The sequence below is a fragment of the Neocloeon triangulifer genome, unplaced genomic scaffold, assembly GCF_031216515.1.
Source record: "Neocloeon triangulifer isolate White Clay Creek 2 clone unplaced genomic scaffold, ASM3121651v1 ptg000003l, whole genome shotgun sequence".
Lineage (NCBI taxonomy): Eukaryota > Metazoa > Arthropoda > Insecta > Ephemeroptera > Baetidae > Neocloeon > Neocloeon triangulifer.
The window spans coordinates 8549779-8567610 of record NW_026775546.1 but is presented as its reverse complement, the minus strand read 5'-3'; the positions used below and the strand labels follow the sequence as shown (position 1 = coordinate 8567610).

At 35.0% G+C, this 17832-nt stretch overlaps 5 protein-coding genes across 8 annotated transcripts; 4 read left to right on the top strand and 1 right to left on the bottom strand.

Moving 5' to 3' along the window:
- Positions 1 to 309: 309 nt before the first annotated feature.
- On the top strand, positions 310 to 1746 carry LOC132205667 (eukaryotic translation initiation factor 3 subunit I). The gene is made up of 4 exons (XM_059634901.1): positions 310 to 854; positions 915 to 1019; positions 1102 to 1281; positions 1338 to 1746. Exons 1-4 carry the CDS (start codon positions 408 to 410, stop codon positions 1584 to 1586), a joined length of 981 nt encoding a protein of 326 aa, XP_059490884.1. The 5' UTR covers positions 310 to 407; the 3' UTR covers positions 1587 to 1746.
- Positions 1747 to 1981: 235 nt separating this feature from the next.
- On the bottom strand, positions 1982 to 6639 carry LOC132192610 (neprilysin-like). 3 transcript variants are annotated; one of them, XM_059612646.1, is made up of 21 exons: positions 6311 to 6639; positions 6168 to 6264; positions 5996 to 6114; positions 5891 to 5941; positions 5679 to 5840; positions 5539 to 5625; positions 5258 to 5481; positions 5064 to 5204; positions 4365 to 4604; positions 4203 to 4304; positions 4009 to 4147; positions 3835 to 3952; positions 3684 to 3780; positions 3444 to 3620; positions 3154 to 3257; positions 2922 to 2980; positions 2816 to 2864; positions 2694 to 2761; positions 2507 to 2637; positions 2288 to 2458; positions 1982 to 2236 (listed from the first exon to the last, which is right to left on the bottom strand). In XM_059612646.1, the coding sequence occupies exons 1-21, from the start codon at positions 6375 to 6377 to the stop codon at positions 2063 to 2065; spliced, it is 2577 nt and encodes an 858-aa protein (XP_059468629.1). In that variant the 5' UTR covers positions 6378 to 6639; the 3' UTR covers positions 1982 to 2062. The 3 variants fall into 3 exon arrangements, with proteins under 3 accessions (XP_059468629.1, XP_059468630.1, XP_059468631.1); XM_059612647.1 differs by having other exon boundaries at positions 5996 to 6102; XM_059612648.1 differs by having other exon boundaries at positions 5996 to 6102; positions 6168 to 6231.
- Positions 6640 to 7852: 1213 nt separating this feature from the next.
- On the top strand, positions 7853 to 14393 carry LOC132192456 (uncharacterized). 2 transcript variants are annotated; one of them, XM_059612428.1, is made up of 26 exons: positions 7853 to 7936; positions 7993 to 8056; positions 8114 to 8250; positions 8331 to 8410; positions 8476 to 8566; positions 9182 to 9304; positions 9357 to 9389; positions 9442 to 9475; positions 9529 to 9593; positions 9642 to 9741; positions 9834 to 10072; positions 10118 to 10180; positions 10239 to 10272; positions 10333 to 10409; positions 10465 to 10561; positions 11012 to 11241; positions 11308 to 11386; positions 11827 to 11879; positions 11936 to 11971; positions 12020 to 12137; positions 12187 to 12299; positions 12365 to 12427; positions 12480 to 12584; positions 12639 to 12735; positions 13280 to 14199; positions 14251 to 14393. In XM_059612428.1, exons 1-25 carry the CDS (start codon positions 7901 to 7903, stop codon positions 13504 to 13506), a joined length of 2394 nt encoding a protein of 797 aa, XP_059468411.1. In that variant the 5' UTR covers positions 7853 to 7900; the 3' UTR covers positions 13507 to 14199; positions 14251 to 14393. The 2 variants fall into 2 exon arrangements, with proteins under 2 accessions (XP_059468411.1, XP_059468410.1); XM_059612427.1 differs by having other exon boundaries at positions 11936 to 12137.
- LOC132205762 (zinc metalloproteinase nas-14-like) lies at positions 14061 to 15749 on the top strand. The gene is made up of 5 exons (XM_059635029.1): positions 14061 to 14199; positions 14251 to 14424; positions 14691 to 14993; positions 15341 to 15474; positions 15528 to 15749. Exons 1-5 carry the CDS (start codon positions 14061 to 14063, stop codon positions 15747 to 15749), a joined length of 972 nt encoding a protein of 323 aa, XP_059491012.1.
- A 469-nt stretch (positions 15750 to 16218) lies between these two features.
- LOC132192817 (astacin-like metalloprotease toxin 5) lies at positions 16219 to 17596 on the top strand. Its single transcript, XM_059612979.1, has 4 exons — positions 16219 to 16380; positions 16434 to 16604; positions 16934 to 17394; positions 17444 to 17596. Exons 1-4 carry the CDS (start codon positions 16260 to 16262, stop codon positions 17534 to 17536), a joined length of 846 nt encoding a protein of 281 aa, XP_059468962.1. The 5' UTR covers positions 16219 to 16259; the 3' UTR covers positions 17537 to 17596.
- Positions 17597 to 17832: the final 236 nt, after the last annotated feature.

Sequence of the window (17832 nt, the reverse complement as noted above, 5' to 3'; positions counted from 1 at the left end):
AGTTAAAAATTAAATAAATGATCAATATACCAAAATACTGAAGAATTTGAAATTCTTGAATATTCTCAATTTTATCATGTTGGCGATGATTACTCTAGCAATTTCCCCCCATGATGTAGAGCCAACATTACGAATTTATTTTAGACCTTTTTTACTTTATGAGTTGCTACTCATACAATATTTTTTGCTATAAAGTATAATTAAATTGTCATAAAAATATAAAATTTGTAAAAGCAGATGCATTTTAAATGAAAAATTACAAATTTTGCAGTTTAATTATTTATCATTAACGTTGGCACAACTGTGTTTGTGTTTCATTACGTCGATTGAGAGGAAACGTGGTGATACTTTTTACCGTGCAGAATTGCGTTAAATTTTGGCCGATTTTGAGTTTTTGAGCTGCCGAAATGAAGCCGCTGATGCTTCACGGGCACGAGCGTGCCATCACGCAGATCAAATACAACCGCGAGGGCGACCTGCTCTTTTCCTCGGCCAAGGATCACACGCCGAACGTTTGGTACTCTCTGAATGGCGAGCGTCTGGGCACCTTCAAGGGACACAACGGTGCCGTCTGGACGGTGGACGTTGACTGGCAGACGCACCACTTCATGTCCGGCGCCGCCGACAGCACGCTGCGTCTATGGGATTGTTCAACCGGCCAGGAAATCGGACAAATCGTGACCAAGTCGGCGGTGAGGACTTGCGCCTTCAGCTACAGCGGAAACATGGCTGTCTACTCGACGGACAAGGCGATGAGGCAGGAGTGCGAGATTGTCGTGGTCGACGTTCGAAATGTGGACGAGTCCATCAAGGAAGCTGACCCCATCATTCGCATCCCTGTTCTGGACACGAAGGCATTTAAATTTATTCTAAATTTTGAACCACGAAAATAAAAAATTTAATTTTGATTCCAGGTCACTTCAATTCTTTGGGGCGCACTGGACGAGACCATCATTACTGGACACGACGACGGCACTGTTAAACTGTGGGACTTCCAGACTGGAAAGGAAATCAATAGGGTGTGGCTTTTAAATTTTTCTTTAAATTTTTTAGTAAATTGTTAGTGAAGAATGAATCCTTATTAATCTCTTGTAATTTCAGGTCAGGGAGCACACCAAGGCTGTCAATGACATGCAGATGAACAAAGACTGTGGCATGTTCATTACGGCCTCCAAGGACAACACATCCCGACTTTTCGATGCAAATGAACTAATTCCCTTGAAAGTCTACAAAACTGAAAGACCTGTTAACAGCGCTGCTATCTCTCCGATTATGGATCATGTAATTAAAAGTTATGAGTTATTTTTAGATGAAATTAATTTCCTCCCTTTTGTCAGGTTGTTCTCGGTGGTGGTCAGGAAGCCATGGATGTCACAACGACCTCGACAAGAATTGGCAAGTTCGACTCTAGATTTTTCCATCTGGTATTTGAAGAGGAATTTGGGCGTGTCAAAGGCCACTTCGGTCCGATCAACTCGGTAGCCTTCCACCCGGACGGAAAGAGCTACAGCAGTGGCGGAGAGGACGGCTACGTTCGAGTGCACACCTTCGACCAGTCGTACTACGAGTTCAACTTCGACTACTAGTTTAGTGCAATGAGTTGACTCTGGACATAAACTTGCCGGCGATAATGGACTTGCGAATTCTCGGATTAGTGATCATGGATAAGGAATAAATGGAAACAAACACAAACAAGAAAATTTTGGCTTTTAAATTTGTCTCCAAGCTAAAAATTTAAGGAAACTAACAATAAGTTGGACTTGTAAGTCTTGTAATATTATGGTACAAGCAACTAAAATGATAAGATTTTCTTGTTATTTTTAACTTAATTGCAAATTAAATATGGTTGGAATGGTAATTAAATTTTTTAATAATATTCAATTAATGAACAAAAATTTAATTTTTTTTTTAACTGAAATAATGTTAACTGTTGGTAACTTTAATATAAATTAAACTTTTATTTATTATTCGATATCAGGTTACAGTCAGGAAATTGGCACCAATAATTATAAAGATCTTTGTCTAATATGCTGGTTTCTAAAACTTCATCGGTTTGGCTTTTTCACCACAGGTCACACTTGCTAGAGGGATTCATTGCAGAGTGTGCTGGGCACTGCCACACTTCAGAAAAGTGCTTCGAGTTGCCTAGAGTACCCCAGATTCTTGCCCTATTGGGCGCGTGGGCTTCATTCAAGGACCACTTCATTGCTAGGAAACTTGCTTGGTCGCACCACAACTGCAAAATATTTACTTGAAAATTTTTAAGTCTAGTTAATTTTAATTTTACATTAGTAAATGACAAGTGGTGTAACTGTTCTGGAGACATGAACTCCAGCCCTGGAAGGCGTTCTTGCAAATCACCAGAGCTCCTTTCTCGCAGTTTCTGGTAGGCTCGGACGGAAAATCTAATCCCACCGTTGTCGGCAATATTTTCACTCAGCGTCAACATTCCATTGACCTGAGTTGAAAGTTTGAGTTAAAAATAATTTTGAATTTTCTAAGTTACGTTGGCGTGCAGTTCAGGTATTCGAAACTTGCCGTACTGCTCAACAAAACACGCGGTCCGTTTTTCATATTCAGCCAGTGTGGCATTTGTCCACCACGGCCTGAAATTTCCCTTTTCATCATACAACCGACCTATAAATTATAAGAAACCAAAAATATTTTTGATTGAAGATTTTGAAAAATCAAACCTATGTTGTCAAAACCGTGTGTAAATTCATGGCCAAGTATAGATCCAATGGCGCCGTAATCGAGCAAACTGGAATTTCACATTTTGTAATTTTAATTATTGTATAATTAAAATCAATCTTACTCCATTCCTAAATTGAAGAAAGGAAATTGGAGAATCCCAGCTGGCACCGCTTTAAATGGAAAAAAAATATCATTTTATAATTCAAGTCATTTAAAAAATAAATTACTTATGGTGTTTGCCTGAAACGTGTGATAGGCGTTCACGTCAGTTGGGTCTGAGGCCCATCTGAAAAAGAAAATAATAAAATAACGTTCGATTACGACCCTAGTAGAATTTCATGTATCAAACACATTGATTCGGTGAATTCAATGTCAAACTAAAATAGTTGTATACAGGAAAATTCGTTTCTCATGTAGTTTCGGGGAAAATTAGCTCTTTCCATTATCAAGCTCACGCACACGTCACGTTCGTTGATGACCGGTAGGCTGGCGAGCATTTTCCGAGTCTGCAGTTGCACGACGGCCAGGAGATTGTTGAAAAACTGTCCCTCCTCAAACTCCAGCTAAAAATTGTAACCACTATACTTAATTTACCTGACCAACAATAATAAAAAAATTATTTAGACAAAAATTTTCTTAAATAACTCTTGCAATACTCAATTTTTATTTGAAGGAATAAACTAAATAAATTGATCAGAAAATATTTAAAAAAAAAAATTAACATTTTTAAAATTAAAAATTTTCTTTACCCCTCCGTAATACTCCTCAATTCCTCCTTCCTTGAGCAGAAAGTCGGGAAACGCTATATTGACCTTCATGGCCGACACTTTGGATAGGGTTGCTTTGCGAGTTTCATCGTCCATCCAGTCTAGTTCATTAACTCTTTCGATGAAAGAAGACCGAATGTCCTCGACCATTATTCCAATCTGCCGAGCAGTTGATCGCAATTAGAGACCGAATATTTACTTTTAATTATGAATGCTTTATACTTTTTCCCGAGCGGCTCGAACGTAGGCTGGAGTGGTGAAGAGATAACTCACAGCTATACCCATCATTTTGTTAGACAATCCAGCACAAAACATCGACCTTCAAAGACAAATAATTAAATAAGTCAAATTTTCATGTTTTTTTCTTCCAAACCTGGAAAGAGCAGTTTGGCCATAAGTGACGTCTTCAACGTACGCAAGCTTTATTTGCCGCAACTGCCGCGTCAAGTGGACAGAGCTTGCGTCCACTATTAACCACCACATAAGAGCCTCTGTGCATGAAATAGTTTCTACTTTCAATTTAATTTCAATAATTTTTATAACTCACCTATGGTTGTACTCTGAGTTTGAGATAAAATTGATGCCAAATTTACTATGTACGGCATGTAAACTTGCATTAAATCTGCTTGGGTCAAAGCTACATTCGTCCCTTCAAACAACACTTGAAAGTAATTTCTCCAATCAAACTACAAAAAAAAAACAATTTAATTTTTTTTTTTTTAGATTTATATTATTAATTACTGTGATATTTGATCTCGGTCCCATGATCCGATCTGTCAAATCCTGGAGTGCGTCAATCGTAAGCATTTGATAATCAGTATCCGCGCCACTGCCATTATTTGCCTAAATTTTGTATCAAAGATTAAAAAAATCAGAAAAGACGATTTTTAATAAATTATTTACAGCATAGAGCTGTCCTTCAAATTGGTACATTTGCCTAACGGCATAGGTAACAGGCGCAAAATCCTCCACCTCCTGTGCTTCCGGCGTGCCTGACCTGGGATTCGGCATTGGATCCAGTTTCAGGTCTGCATACCTTGCAGTCCTTACTCGGCCGTACTCAGGCCCTTTGGAAATTCCCGCTGCCATAAGGTTTTCAATAATGTTCTTCATGTAATCCTGGCGCAACTGAACCTCTCGTTGCTAAAATAGCAAAATGGAATTTTTTAGGACTTTTGAGATTGCTTGAACATTGTGACATTGGAAATTTATGTTATATAGAAAATATTAACAAATAATTAAAAATGCACCTATTTGCCTCATTTTGAGTTGGTTTTAAATAATGATTTAAATTGATTTTAGTTTTGGAACATTTAAAAATATCATGTGATATTTTTAAATGTTCCATTTGTTGCACCATTTTTTTCATATATCAGATCAAATAACTTATTTTTGATTATTTTAGGATTTTAAGAATATGAGGAGGTAAAATAATAAAGTTTTTTTTTTAATTTCGGTAAAAAATTATTGCTTTTTATGATAGGCAATCCAAATAAAACAATTCACCTAAAAAATTCAATTTGAAAATGTTTGAGCTCTTTTATAGCTGGCAATCTTAATTATTTTCCCCTTGAAGTTAAAATATTTGAGAAAATTTCCAACCTGTACTTGCTGCTTTTGTGGCGTGATCGATCTTTTTGGGCGGTGAAGTGACTCGACCTTCTCGTAATACTTTCTCGAAGCCCATAGGCTGTTTGATTTCCAATTTCCGTGCAAAGGACTTTGCCAGTTTGGCGGAACAATCTATTGTTATAAGTGTGAAGAACAAAATTTATATTTTTGTAAATATTTTTTACCCCCAGAAGGTTTTTGCTGTTGTTCAACGGGTCGGGATAAATGGAAACTCCAAAAAGCAGATCGACGGCGGCCAACCTTTTGCCCAGTGCTGCAGATCGGTGCCAGTTAAACCTGGGATTTGGCACTGCCGTTGCTCCAGAATCCAACAAACTCGGCTGCAAGGAAAGCTCCACTTTGCGAAGCAGGTTGCGTAAAGGTTGCACGCCTTTTTGTTCCAAAGAGTCTGCATTTGATAGAAAACTTAACTCTTTAAATTAAAGTATTTTAGCGGAAAATAAACCTGTATCAAGGCAGTCGGAAAAAAGTCCCCTCAGTTGTCGCACTGGCAGAGGTTCAAAAGGGGAACTTTTTTTGAACATCAAAGCATCTAAAATATCCGATTAAAATAAATCAAAATCCTGCCTATTTAAAAGAAAATACCTCTAATTTCGCGTTTGACGCTGAGTTTGCGGTCCAGAAACCAATCAGAGCTTTGGTCAGAATCAGGAATAGGATGGTTCAGAGGAAAGTTTCCGCACGCAAATTTATAAAAGTCTACGCAAGGGTCTGCACTGCTATCCATATTTTGAAGAAGCATAGCAGCTGAAAATTTAATTCATTTATACATTTCAAATTTGAAGAAAATCTTTTACCAGAGGCAATGCAGCTGTTTGATCGGCACACTTTTGAATCGTCATAACCACCTGAATTAAGTTTTTAAATTTTACGCACATTTTCATAAATTTTACTTATCTTACTTTTCATCGCAAAAACGACTGTCAGAATAAAGAGAATGAGACTCAGCAGGCTGAGAATAAAAATTGCTACAAGAAATCGCCGCTCTCTCTTTGTTCTTCTTTTAAACCTGCCGTGAAGCCTTCGTGTTAAAATTCCATTAATTTTTCTTCAAGGGTTAACTATTGTGCTCACCAATTTAATTTAGTTTTTAAATCAACAAATTCATGTCCATTTTTTCCATTAGAAATAGCTGCTGCTGGGGTAGTTGGCAAATCAAATGGATAGTTTACTAAAATTAAAAATTAAATTATTCAAATTAAAGAAGATAATCTTACTTTTTTGCGAGATTGTCGTGAATTGTCTTGGAGACTTGGAAAATAAAACCTCCTTGGGCGCAATCATTGTGAAAAAACAACTTGCGGATTTTTTTGCATATGCTAGTCACCATCGACGGCGAACTTGAAACTGACCGAGGGTGAACTGACTGACCGCAGAACACTTTCTACATTCGATCCTGCGCTCGGACAATGGGTGGTGTGCGCGGTCATTTTTTATTCATGTGTGAGCAGCTCCGTCCAGAATTGATTAAAACTACCCGACAACTCTCTCATCAATTTTTTTTACTTACAACGAGACTCTTTCATCAACTATCGCAACCATAACAAAAATAGAAAGTAAAAAGAATGAACTTACAGTAGAGAAAATGTTACATTTTCAATTTAAAGAAAGAAATATCATTTGATTCTGGAGATAACGTTTAAAAAAAAAATTCTGTAAAATCATTAATAAAAATATCATAGAAATTAATTAGTTTTCTGTAAATTTTTACCATCGTTAACTGATACATCTATTTTTGTAATGGTTCATTAAATTTTTCTTGTCATAATTGATTAAATATTGCAGGCGGATTGTGTTTTGGTTAATTTTCTGCTACATTAGTAAAAGCTTAAAATTTTGCAGATAACCTTTTTATCAAGATATATTTTTAAACGAACTTCCCATTGCCTTAAAATACTTTTTGTTATAAAAAGTTTAATGCTGCAAGTTAGTGAATTTCCTACTCGTTACCGTGGCAACTGCGAGGCGCCTATTTACTTGTTGCGATGTTTGTTTGCTGACCGAGCTTTATTTTGAATATAACCCAATAATGTGGTGGCAACGCAAGAATGACACATATATGGGATAGCGTGTAATTGTGTCAAGTTCGTTGTATGATATATACAAAAATCCATAATCTTTATAATGGAATAAAGCATATTATTAAAGATTGGAAAGTCATCATAATTAACTATCGTTAATTTTTATATTTTCAGGTAAATAAACATGACATTGGATTTCAATCAATTTTCATGGATATGCTACTTCTTTCTGTTTAAAAATCAAACTCATTTAAATATTTTATATTATTAAATTAAGAAGAAAAGATTGTATTGAATGATGAATAATAATTTTTTAAATAATTTTCATGATAATTTTACCGAATTTTCTTAAAAATTAGCTAGACACCATATTTCATCTCAACGGCTCATGAATTGCGGAGCAATCTGCAATCAAAACTAGTCGACTGTACTATTTTTATGATATAAATCTTCTGTGATAATAATTTGACGGAAAAATTGTTAAATTATTTTTAATAATGGTTGATTTCATTACTTACAATTTTGGTCTATCTCGATTGGAAACTGGAAAATTAAATTTGTATATCAAATAGAATTTCAGCACAGAATTTGCCTGAATCTTTTTTTATTTTGACTCTCAAATAGTTCACTGGAATGTGTGTTTCTGTGCAATTGATGTATAAGCCTAGGGAAACCCACGGGTAGTCACCTCGGCAAATAGCGGGTAAATAGTGGAATTCCCATCAATCGATGGAAAGTGCCGAATGCGAAAAGTTTATCGCACAGTTGTTGCTCGGCATTTAAAATATGCCATTGGCAAACTATCTCCTTTTTCTCATTCTGGTAAAATGCGTTGCAAGCTCTTTGAAAATATTTGTATTAAAAAAATGCTGAACCAGGTTTTGGCGACGCTCCAGACGCCAGCGGCGAAAAAGCAAGGAAAAAATGCAATCAAGTCGTTGGGTATTGTTATTTTATTTAAAATTGGAAAAAATGACTAAATAGGAAAAATAATTTCAGGCAGTAGGATTGCAAAGAAAAATGCGATTGTCAAGTGCTGCGGAGGAACTTCTTGTTTGCAAAAATTTACGACAAAATCAAGCTTGAACTCGTCAAAGGCTGCTGTAAATTTCATTCATTCAAAAACAGAAACTTTGGTATAATATTTTTAATTAATTTTATAATACTGTGAGCAGACTTATTTCTTTTCAAGTCTAATAAAGTAACATAATTTTAGCCATCTTTTTCCACTTCAGAAGAAACTACGGAACCTGCAATTACAGAAGTAACTTCGGAAGCGGAAACAACAAGCGAAGTGTTTGGAAATTTTATTCCGATGGAATTCAAGTTTTTAATTAATTTTTAATTTTATTACCAAAAAGGTCAGTGTCGGACACAAGTCTAGAATCCATCACTTTGACCACCAGTATAAGTTCAACTTCAACTACGACTGCAACGATACAAACAACAGAGGTTATAAAAACTTTCACTTTTTGCTTATAATATTTCTTATTGACGAAAAATACTCGAGGAACAATTTTGGGACCTATAAGTGTGATACTTGGTTGGAAAAGGTCATGTCAAACAAAGAATCACTAAATCACTTTTTTTGTGAATATTTCGTCGGACAAGAGAAAAGTTTCAATTGTTATCAAACTTCTTTTTCGTGAATAGTTCTAAAAAGAAATTACGATTTTTCTTTTTTGCATAAAAATAAAATTTAATAAAATGCTTCTTTGATAGTAAAAATTTAACTCAATCAACAATAAAATAGGTGTCATTATTTTATAATCAGATATACGTTTCTTGCCAAAAGGTGACCAACATAATCGAATATAAATTACCGATTCTGTTCAAATTTGCACAAATGGGACGAATTGGTATAACTATGACTTATAAGAAACAGTTTGAATTATAACACCCTCTCCCCTAAATAAGGGCGTGGATTTTAGAAAAAATTTCCACCTTTCCTTGCCTAATCTTATGAATGTTTGATAAAGATTAAAAAAAAAGTTACATAAATGCTCTTGCAATAAGTAATTTTTATTTTTATATATTATGCAATATAAGTTAGTTTTAACTTTGCAGTCGAATATAACGGAAACGAGTGTGGAATCAGCTATAAATTTATCAACAACTACAACATCTATAGCAACAACAACATCTACAACAACAACTATAACATCTACAACGGAGCCACCAATAAATGAAGTTTGACTGTACAAAGTATATTTTATAAAATTTTTGCATCAATTTGCTATAGGATGGAAAGTGTGAAACCATGTTTGAAGTAGACGTGAGAATAAAAAAAGGCAAAAAATAAAATAATAAACCAATTCCAAATTTAGCCAACTCTAATTGGCAATAATGGCACCGTAAAAGGTATGTACTCGAAAAGGAAAAATATTTTTACAAATTTTTTATTTCGAATTTAGATCCTGAAAAATATGGATTTTGGGTGCAGTCGTGCGGTCAGCAATATCTCTTTGGAAAATCTGTGGTTGGTTTTTTACATTGTTAGCGTCAGAAAACATCTTTTGTTAATTAGGTCACTTGGAGAGAGAATTTGATAAAATGCTACAAACTCGGTATGGAGCCGCTAACTTTTGAGAACGTTTCGAAATTGGAGTGCTTTTCTAAACAACTCGGTAAAACTTTGTTCAGCAGAACTGTCAAAACTGCTACAAACATTTTGAAAGCATAAAAAGGAGATTTCAATGTTTTAAAATTTTTAAATTAGTTTCCAAATGGAAGTTTGGTTCAAACTATTGGACTTCCGCTTCGAGAACGAACGAAAGCGAGTTTTCATGGTGCACCAAAAACGGGTCGATTGTGGTGGAAAAACAGCCCTGGGCCGCCGGGCAGCCGCAAAATTTCAACAATAGTGAAAACTGCGTTCACTTCAACGTGTCAAAAAAGAACTTGAACTTCACTTTCTCGGACAGAATGTGCTCTGACCGGCTGATTTTTGCTTGCCAAGTAAATAATTAATTTTAATTTGGAAACAAACCAATTAATTAACAGGGCGCCCCGACTCGAGCACCCTGTTCAATGCCCACGTGTCCAAGTATTACGTGCACCAAAAGCGTATATGAATTAAATTAAATTTATATAATTTTTTCCCTCGTTATTATCACGTTACTAGCCAAGGCATTTTAATAAATTTGGATACTTGGCGCGTAAGTTATTTTAATTTCATTGTGTTTATAAGTTTTTATGTATTTTAAAATTCAATTCAGTTCCAAATTCACATGGAAGTTGGTTCAATTACAACGGCAGGACTTTTGTCTACAGCTTCAAAAATAAAACTGACACCGTAAATGGAATAAATAAATAAATAATTTATTGTTTTAAGTGAGAATTTCTTAAAGTACGTCGGGGCAACAACGGCTTGTTGCGCAATCGGAATGTCTTTGTTGAGTTTGGAGTACGATTACAAGTACAAATCAATCGTTGCAGCAGTCAAAAGTACGATACACAGTTTATTAATTTCTATTTATTTAAAATCTTACAAGACATTTAATAAGTTGTAATTTTTCTAAAAAAATTTACCTTTTTATATTAATCGAATTGATAAAAAAATTTAATACTGTCAACCGTGGGGGGCTTTATTAGCAACAGAACAATGAGACCAGGCGGCGGCCATCTTTGCCATTAAAAAAATTAATTTTATTAATGCAAATTATTGGTTCTGGTTGCTTTATGAAGATGATATTTTCTTAAAGAGATATATTTAAATTTAAACTGGACATTTTATTGATCTTTTTATGATTATTTTTTGGAATTTTCTGAATAGAACTTGGACACATTTTACATTTCGTGAGAGTATCGAATTTCAATTTTGAGCAGTTAGTATGTAGTCGAAATAGGGTCAAAGTAAATGAAAAAATTAATTGAAAATTGTAAATTCCTTCCAAGATAATTCCAATCTGAGCGACTTCTACTGGACTTCGGGCAGCGACCGCGGTTGCAAGTGGAGTTTCGGTTATTGCGCGGCCAATAGGATTTTGAGGCAAGAGGCCGTTTGGGCTTCGGGCCAGCCGGACCACGCCGACGGAAACGAGAGCGCCGTTGCTGTTTTTGTCAACGAGAGTGACGCTCAGTTGTACGATTTCAAGGATTCGTCTAAAATCAGATACATTTGTGAGGTTAATGCATTTATTTATATTTGATTGTTTATTTTTTATTTTTAAATGCAATTTTTGTCTCGACAGGCGAGGGACACGTCGAAATCAAAGTCGGGCGGAACTGCCGTGCGAGACGAGTGCGCAACCCTTTTCAACGTCAGCCAGGGTATGAAATTGAGACAATAGTTTAATTAATTTTGAGAAATTCAACCTGGAATTCAGACACTGAGCAAGAAAAACCAAAACATAAAAAAATCGGTTAATTTATGTTTAAATAAATTAATTATACTTGCTTTGCAATTCCGCGCGTCACATTTCTTATTGAAAATTACAACTAGAATACCCTTAAAAAACCGAAAATGACACAGATCTACGAAAATAACACACTAATAAATTTTAGTTTCAAAATATTCTTTGTTGAAATAAATTGTATCCAAATAACAGACATTAAAAACATCATTTTCGACAGTATGATTTCAATGCGAAAACACACGTCAGAGAAAAATTGCCTTTTTTTAAACATTTTTATTTGATTTGAAGATACATTTCTAACAACTCGTTGTATTGTCTTTTTAAGTTTTTCAATAGTTCATTAAATTTCCACAGCCGAAATTGAGTCTTTGTTGAATCCATCTTTCCCAAAGGATATACGAATCAAGGTTTTTCTCTGATTCCTTTTTGTTTTTAGCAATTTAAATTTGTTCTTCATTTCCAGTGCTTCATCAAATGCCTTGGAGAGAATTCTAACTTGGTGAAATTTGAAAATTTATTTGTATTTACTCTAATGAAGTTTTCGCAGATGGTGAACGGCATGTTTGTGGAGAACGAGGTGTTTGGAATTTTGGAAACTTTGGCGGCCGGGAATGCGGCCGAGTTGCAGAAAAATGTAGGGGTCATGGACGAGTGCGGCGGATCGGGTAAAATTTCATAAAAACTAGAGAAGAATTATACGAAATTTTAATGAAGTTACGGGAATGGACGAGTGCGACCGAGCGGCCCAAATGATCAAATGCAGCAGCGAAAAAGCACCCGAGGCTCTGAATGGTATTGTCGCAGCTATGGACAAGTCAATGCCCATGGTAAATTAAAAATATTACTAAACAAAATCCAAATATTTTTAAATAACAAAAAAAATTTGACAAAGGATCCAGTTCTGTTGGAACCTCCGGCGCCCTGCAGTTACGGCCCTTTCCCTTGCAACGTCTCCGTAAGATCAAAGAAATAAATTTTGTTTTATTTTACTAATTAAATTTCTGCAGTCGGTTCTTGCGCAGGAAGTAGCCAATTGTTCTGGAAATTGCACCACACAGAACGGCTTTGTGCGAGACTTGTGCGGCAAAAAATATTTTTTCATCAACAAGCAGGTTCGGTAAAATAATTTCAATATAATAAACAACTTTTCGCCTCAATTGTTGAAGATGAACCTAACCGATGCGTATGACCGGTGTTGCCGCTACGGAATGCAATTGGCCTCCATTGAATCTGTCGAGGAACTCAACTGCCTCACGTTTGCAAGTAATACAGATAAATAATGAGATAAAAATGCTTTTTTCCCATCAATTTAGTGGAAATTTATTTAATAAGGGAAAATGCATCATTTTTATGTAATTATGTGATTAATTACAGCAAATTGTATTAGGAATGGGAAAAATACGACCCTTCTTGGAAAAAAACCTTAATTTCATATAAAAACTCAATATACATTTTTTAATTGAAAATTAAGGCTCTAGAATCATATGTTTCCACAGTTCTATGTTATAAAAATAAGGACCTACTTACGCTATAAATAATATAATTATTTTGTTAATTTTTAACATTTATCACCTTATTAAATTAAATTTAATCCAAATTGTAAATTTGAGAACAAAAATTGCCTGTTGAAAACTTTTTTACCCAACAACGCATAAAAAAAATTGAATTAAACACATCTTTGCTTTATTAACCTCAACATAAAAATCACGAATTTTTCACAAACGAGCTAGAACAACAAAAAAATTGAGAATAAATGTGCAAAATATTTTTTATTTTTGCAATTGTCACGAGTTTTAATTTTATTTAGGCACTCCAATATCAAACGCGTGGACGTTTGTGGCTGGGAGCATGGTGAACAGCACCATTCCGCGCTGGTGCACCTCAAACGCCACATTTTCCTTCGTTGGATACTCGCAAGTTATCACCACCATCTACAATCCGCCCGACAATTCGTACATTCTTGTGCCCGACACAAAAAACTTCAGCGTCACCACCTCCTACTACCTTCGCTATCCAATGTGCAAAGCGCTCTGAATTTTTCATATTTTGATCAATTCAAAAATCAGATAAAACGAAAATTCTTAAAAATATCGCGACTAAAATTGCTTATAAGGAAATCTAATGTAAAACCATCTGTTTCCTAAAAGAAATGAATAAAAATACATTAATTGGCTTTCTTTTTTGAAATTCACTTTTTTAACATTTCAAAATTCTGTAAGAGTTCTGGATAAGTATAAGATATCAATAAATTAATTAGAAAGACTGAGAACTGCTTCAAAGTTGTGAATTCAATCAGGAAACAATCTTTTAAAAATCAACAAATACAAATCCAGAAGAAGACAAACAATATACGCATAATATATATTTTAATTTCATTGCCCTCTTTTCTTTAATCAGAAACAATTATAAAGTGCGCTTTTCAGATATGCAAGTTCTTGTTCAAGTGCTGTTTGTTGCAATTAAAATAATATTCCTTGCATTTTATCAGGAAGAACAAGCGCAATAAAAGAGTGCGCGTGTTTCTTGATGTACTTCAGTATTCACCACAGGTTTCCTGAATTACAAGAAGCATTTTAAATTCCTCTACGATGAAACAAATTTTGCTTTTTGTGGTGGGAATTTCTTCCCTGGTAAATTGTCTTGATCTGATGGACTCGAGCATGTTTTCTGATCTGCCAAATTTGATCCCCGTCAGCTTCGGACCGAACTACAACAGGGAGGCAGTTTGTAAGCCATCATTTTAAATTTTTGAAAATTAAAAGTAAAGTTTATTTTAAGCGCGGAGAATTGCATCTTGGCGGCCCAAGAGCGGAAGGAATATCTGGGAGTTGAGTGGTCTTCGTGAGGGAGACATAATGGACCAACCTGGGGACAAGGGCAGGAACGTCATCATCGACCCCAAGTACAACTGGCCCAACAACACCATGGTCTACAGACTCATGCATGGAATGAGTAAGAATTTCATTAATTAGAAAATAAACATTTCCTTTCGCGAATAAATTTTATAATATATCATTTAAAACATAAAAATATATTACATCAATACATAAAAAATGAATACAAAATTGCGTTGAAAAACTTAACAAAATTTTAAAAATTTATCATTGAAAAATAAGTTATTTTAATCACCACTAGAAAAAAAATTTAATAATATTTTGGATTTTTATATTTCTTTAATATTTTTGATCCCCTTTTTCAATTTTATTATTTTTTTACAGCTTCAAAGGAAAAAATGGTGGTGAAAGAGGCGATGGAGATGATCATGCAAGGGTCGTGCATGCACTTCCGACCCTACCGCAACGGAGACAAGGACTACGTGTACATTCAGTACAATGACACCGGCTGCTGGTCGCTGGTCGGTCGAAGAGGCGGGGCGCAGCCGGTCAATCTGCAGAGGGACGCGTGCTTCATTCCGGGCCCGGTCGCCCACGAACTTCTGCACGCCGCCGGTTTTGAGCACCAACACAGCGCCCCAGACCGAAACGACTACGTTTTTATCAACTACACCAACATTGAAGAAGGTATTGACATTTTTTTTTTCAATTTTAAGTTAATTTTTTTGTTATTTCTCAATGTTTGTGAAATTCAATAGAAATTTGTGGATTGAGTCTGATTATGCGCGTTCAAAAAAATTTGCATGTTAAATTTTAAATTTTATAAATATTAATGAATCCCAAAATCATGTAAATGTTAAAGGTTGATTTTAAACGAAATTTAGCAGTTTATCAAGAATTAAGTTCCCAACTTTCAAATTTTAAATGGTGGATAAACCAATTTTTTGTATCGCGATTTCAGATTTTAGAATACAAAAAGTACATCTATGTCATGTGGTCATTGAATTTTAATTTTGTTTATTATAATTTTAAAGCCGACTGGGATCAGTTCGAGTTGTTGTCCGCCTCTGAGTACTCGGAACTTGGCGTTGGCTACGATTACAACAGTTTGATGCACTACACCCGAACGGCCTTTTCTAAAAACGGGGAGGACACCATCATTCCTTATGTAAAGTTTTTATTTCATTAAATATATGAAAATTCAATCAATTTTGTGTTTAGGAGGATGGAGTTGAGATTGGTCAGCAGGATTACGTCTCAGACAAAGATTACCGGAAACTGAACGTTAAGTACAACTGTCATTACGAGGATGATCAAATGGAAAATAAAGTCGATTGGAGCCAAAACGGCGAGAGCAACAGTATGCATGGCCACGCCAATTCCAACCCCAGCGTTGAATCCAACGGAAACCATGGAGGCGGATTCATGTCACTTCTTGGCTGAATTAAATAGTTGTCTCTTTGATGGCCACTAATAAAATTAACTCAACAGTCAAAATTATACTGATTTTTATCTTATTGTTCAACAAAGTACATTAAAATAGTAAGATATTTACGCCATTTAATTAAAAACATTCTTATTTTCTATTATGAATATTGTAGGACAAATAATTCGGAACTTTTCCGTTTTCATTTTTATTTCCATATATATTTTTCACAGGGGTAGGCCATTAATAGATAAAAATAAAAATAATAAATTAAAAAGTGTATAGATGACAAATAAAAATTAAATATGATAAAAATTTTAATGAAAATCTGAGACTGAAATGATAAAACATAAATACTGCTTGTAGAACCAATTAAGCAACTAGAATAAGGACTTAATTAAAAGATGGCCTCGTTTCTTTTATTTATCATCCGTGTAAAAGCAATAAAAGCGTAAATTGCACTTTACTTTTACACCACACCTGACGCCGACAACTCGTCTCGTCTTAGCAACCACACCTTTTTAATCATGTTGCGACTTCTAATTTTTACTGCTTTATCCATTCTCGTCAAACTCAACATCGCCCTGTACCAGTCACCAGTTTCAGAACCAGTCGTTTTCCCGCATGGCTACAACAAGGAGCAAGTTGGTATGATTTCCAGATTTTGATTTTTTCAAATCGTAATTAAAGTTTGCCCATAGAACGAAATATGAAGCGGTGGAGACCAGAGCACGGTCATCAACTGTGGACGCTGAGCGGATTGCGCGAAGGCGACATCATGGACAACCACCATGCGGGAAGAAATGTGATCAGAGACACGAAAAAACTGTGGAAGAACAATACTGTTCCTTTCGCGTTCACACCAGGATACAGTAACATTACATTTTTTTATCATTTGATAAAAAAATTCAGATTTAAAATTGTCCTTAATTTAGATTTTCAATATTTTCATATGATTCAAAGATTGGAGCATAAATTTAAATAATTTGAATTTTTAATATTGAATGAACTAAAAAAATTGCTCACTACGTATTTCAAATTTTAAATTTAAGCACTTGATTTAAAAAAATTCTCGCTCTCTATTTCCATTAAAAACGCCAGATTTAAATATAAATTATAATATTGTTTTTAAAAAGTCCAGTCATAAATAATTTAAATCAATTTAAATTACCCTTTTAATTCAAAATTGATCTTTTTTCAGGTCAAGAAGAAATTTTGGAGGTAATCAAAGGAATGAACATCATCATGAACGGCTCTTGCATCAAATTCCGTTCCTACGAACCGGAAATCGACGACGATTACATTCTGATCCGCAACGACCTGTCAGGCTGCTGGTCCCTTGTGGGTCGCCAGGGCACCGGACAGCAGCCGGTGAGTTTGATGACACCTAGGAATGGCTACACTTGCATCCAGTACGGATTGGCAGCCCACGAATTTCTGCACGCTCTCGGTTTTGAGCACGAGCACAATGCGGCCAACAGGGACGACTACGTGACAATCCACTTTGAAAACGTCAAACCCGAAAATTATCACGATTTCGACAAAGTTTCGGAAGCGAATTTCACTGATTTCTGCGTGGGTTACGACTACGACAGCGTCATGCACTACGGCAGGACTACGTTCAGCATCAACGAAACCTATTTGGAAACGATTGTGCCGAAGGTAACAAATTTTATATTTAAGTGAAGATATTGCCAATTTTCTTGAGCAGGATCCGAATGCGGTGATTGGCCAGTCTGACCACGTGTCCAAGAAGGACTTTCAGAAGTTGAACCTCAGATATAACTGCACCGATTTTCTTTGAAATCGTAATGAAAAGGCTTAAAAGAAAATGGAAGCTTGTGAAATAAAATTTAAATTTGAAAGAGCATTTTTTTACGCGTTTGAATTAAATAAAAAAACTCATCAGTAAACATTTCACCACAAAATTTCCCATAGATTCAAGCTGTTTAATTAATGCAACTGGAGTTAAATGAGGTGACTTAATTAAAATTTCAAATATTTCAATTTAGCAAATTTTTGGCTATAATTTTTTTTTAAATCCCTACAAGGCATTAATTTTCATTTGTACTTTCCTTTTTAAATCAAAGTTATCCTATG

What these genes read in the sequence shown, in the direction of transcription:
- LOC132192817 (XM_059612979.1), top strand. Translation starts at nt 16,260, where the DNA reads ATGTTGCGACTTCTAATTTTTACTGCTTTATCCATTCTCGTCAAACTC. An exon ending in CGCGTTCACACCAGGATACA is followed by an intron (nt 16,605 to 16,933) that starts GTAACATTACAT and finishes ATCTTTTTTCAG; the next exon opens with GTCAAGAAGAAATTTTGGAG. An exon ending in TGGAAACGATTGTGCCGAAG is followed by an intron (nt 17,395 to 17,443) that starts GTAACAAATTTT and finishes TTTCTTGAGCAG; the next exon opens with GATCCGAATGCGGTGATTGG.
- LOC132205667 (XM_059634901.1), top strand. Translation starts at nt 408, where the DNA reads ATGAAGCCGCTGATGCTTCACGGGCACGAGCGTGCCATCACGCAGATC. An exon ending in CTGGAAAGGAAATCAATAGG is followed by an intron (nt 1,020 to 1,101) that starts GTGTGGCTTTTA and finishes TTGTAATTTCAG; the next exon opens with GTCAGGGAGCACACCAAGGC. An exon ending in TCTCTCCGATTATGGATCAT is followed by an intron (nt 1,282 to 1,337) that starts GTAATTAAAAGT and finishes CCCTTTTGTCAG; the next exon opens with GTTGTTCTCGGTGGTGGTCA.
- LOC132205762 (XM_059635029.1), top strand. Translation starts at nt 14,061, where the DNA reads ATGAAACAAATTTTGCTTTTTGTGGTGGGAATTTCTTCCCTGGTAAAT. An exon ending in CTACACCAACATTGAAGAAG is followed by an intron (nt 14,994 to 15,340) that starts GTATTGACATTT and finishes ATAATTTTAAAG; the next exon opens with CCGACTGGGATCAGTTCGAG. An exon ending in AGGACACCATCATTCCTTAT is followed by an intron (nt 15,475 to 15,527) that starts GTAAAGTTTTTA and finishes TTTTGTGTTTAG; the next exon opens with GAGGATGGAGTTGAGATTGG.
- LOC132192456 (XM_059612427.1), top strand. Translation starts at nt 7,901, where the DNA reads ATGCCATTGGCAAACTATCTCCTTTTTCTCATTCTG. An exon ending in CGGAGCCACCAATAAATGAA is followed by an intron (nt 9,305 to 9,356) that starts GTTTGACTGTAC and finishes AATTTGCTATAG; the next exon opens with GATGGAAAGTGTGAAACCAT. An exon ending in AAATCAGATACATTTGTGAG is followed by an intron (nt 11,242 to 11,307) that starts GTTAATGCATTT and finishes TTGTCTCGACAG; the next exon opens with GCGAGGGACACGTCGAAATC.
- LOC132192610 (XM_059612646.1), bottom strand. Translation starts at nt 6,377, where the DNA reads ATGATTGCGCCCAAGGAGGTTTTATTTTCCAAGTCTCCAAGACAATTC. An exon ending in AGTCGTTTTTGCGATGAAAA is followed by an intron (nt 5,942 to 5,995) that starts GTAAGATAAGTA and finishes AACTTAATTCAG; the next exon opens with GTGGTTATGACGATTCAAAA. An exon ending in TTCTTCAATTTAGGAATGGA is followed by an intron (nt 2,762 to 2,815) that starts GTAAGATTGATT and finishes GTGAAATTCCAG; the next exon opens with TTTGCTCGATTACGGCGCCA.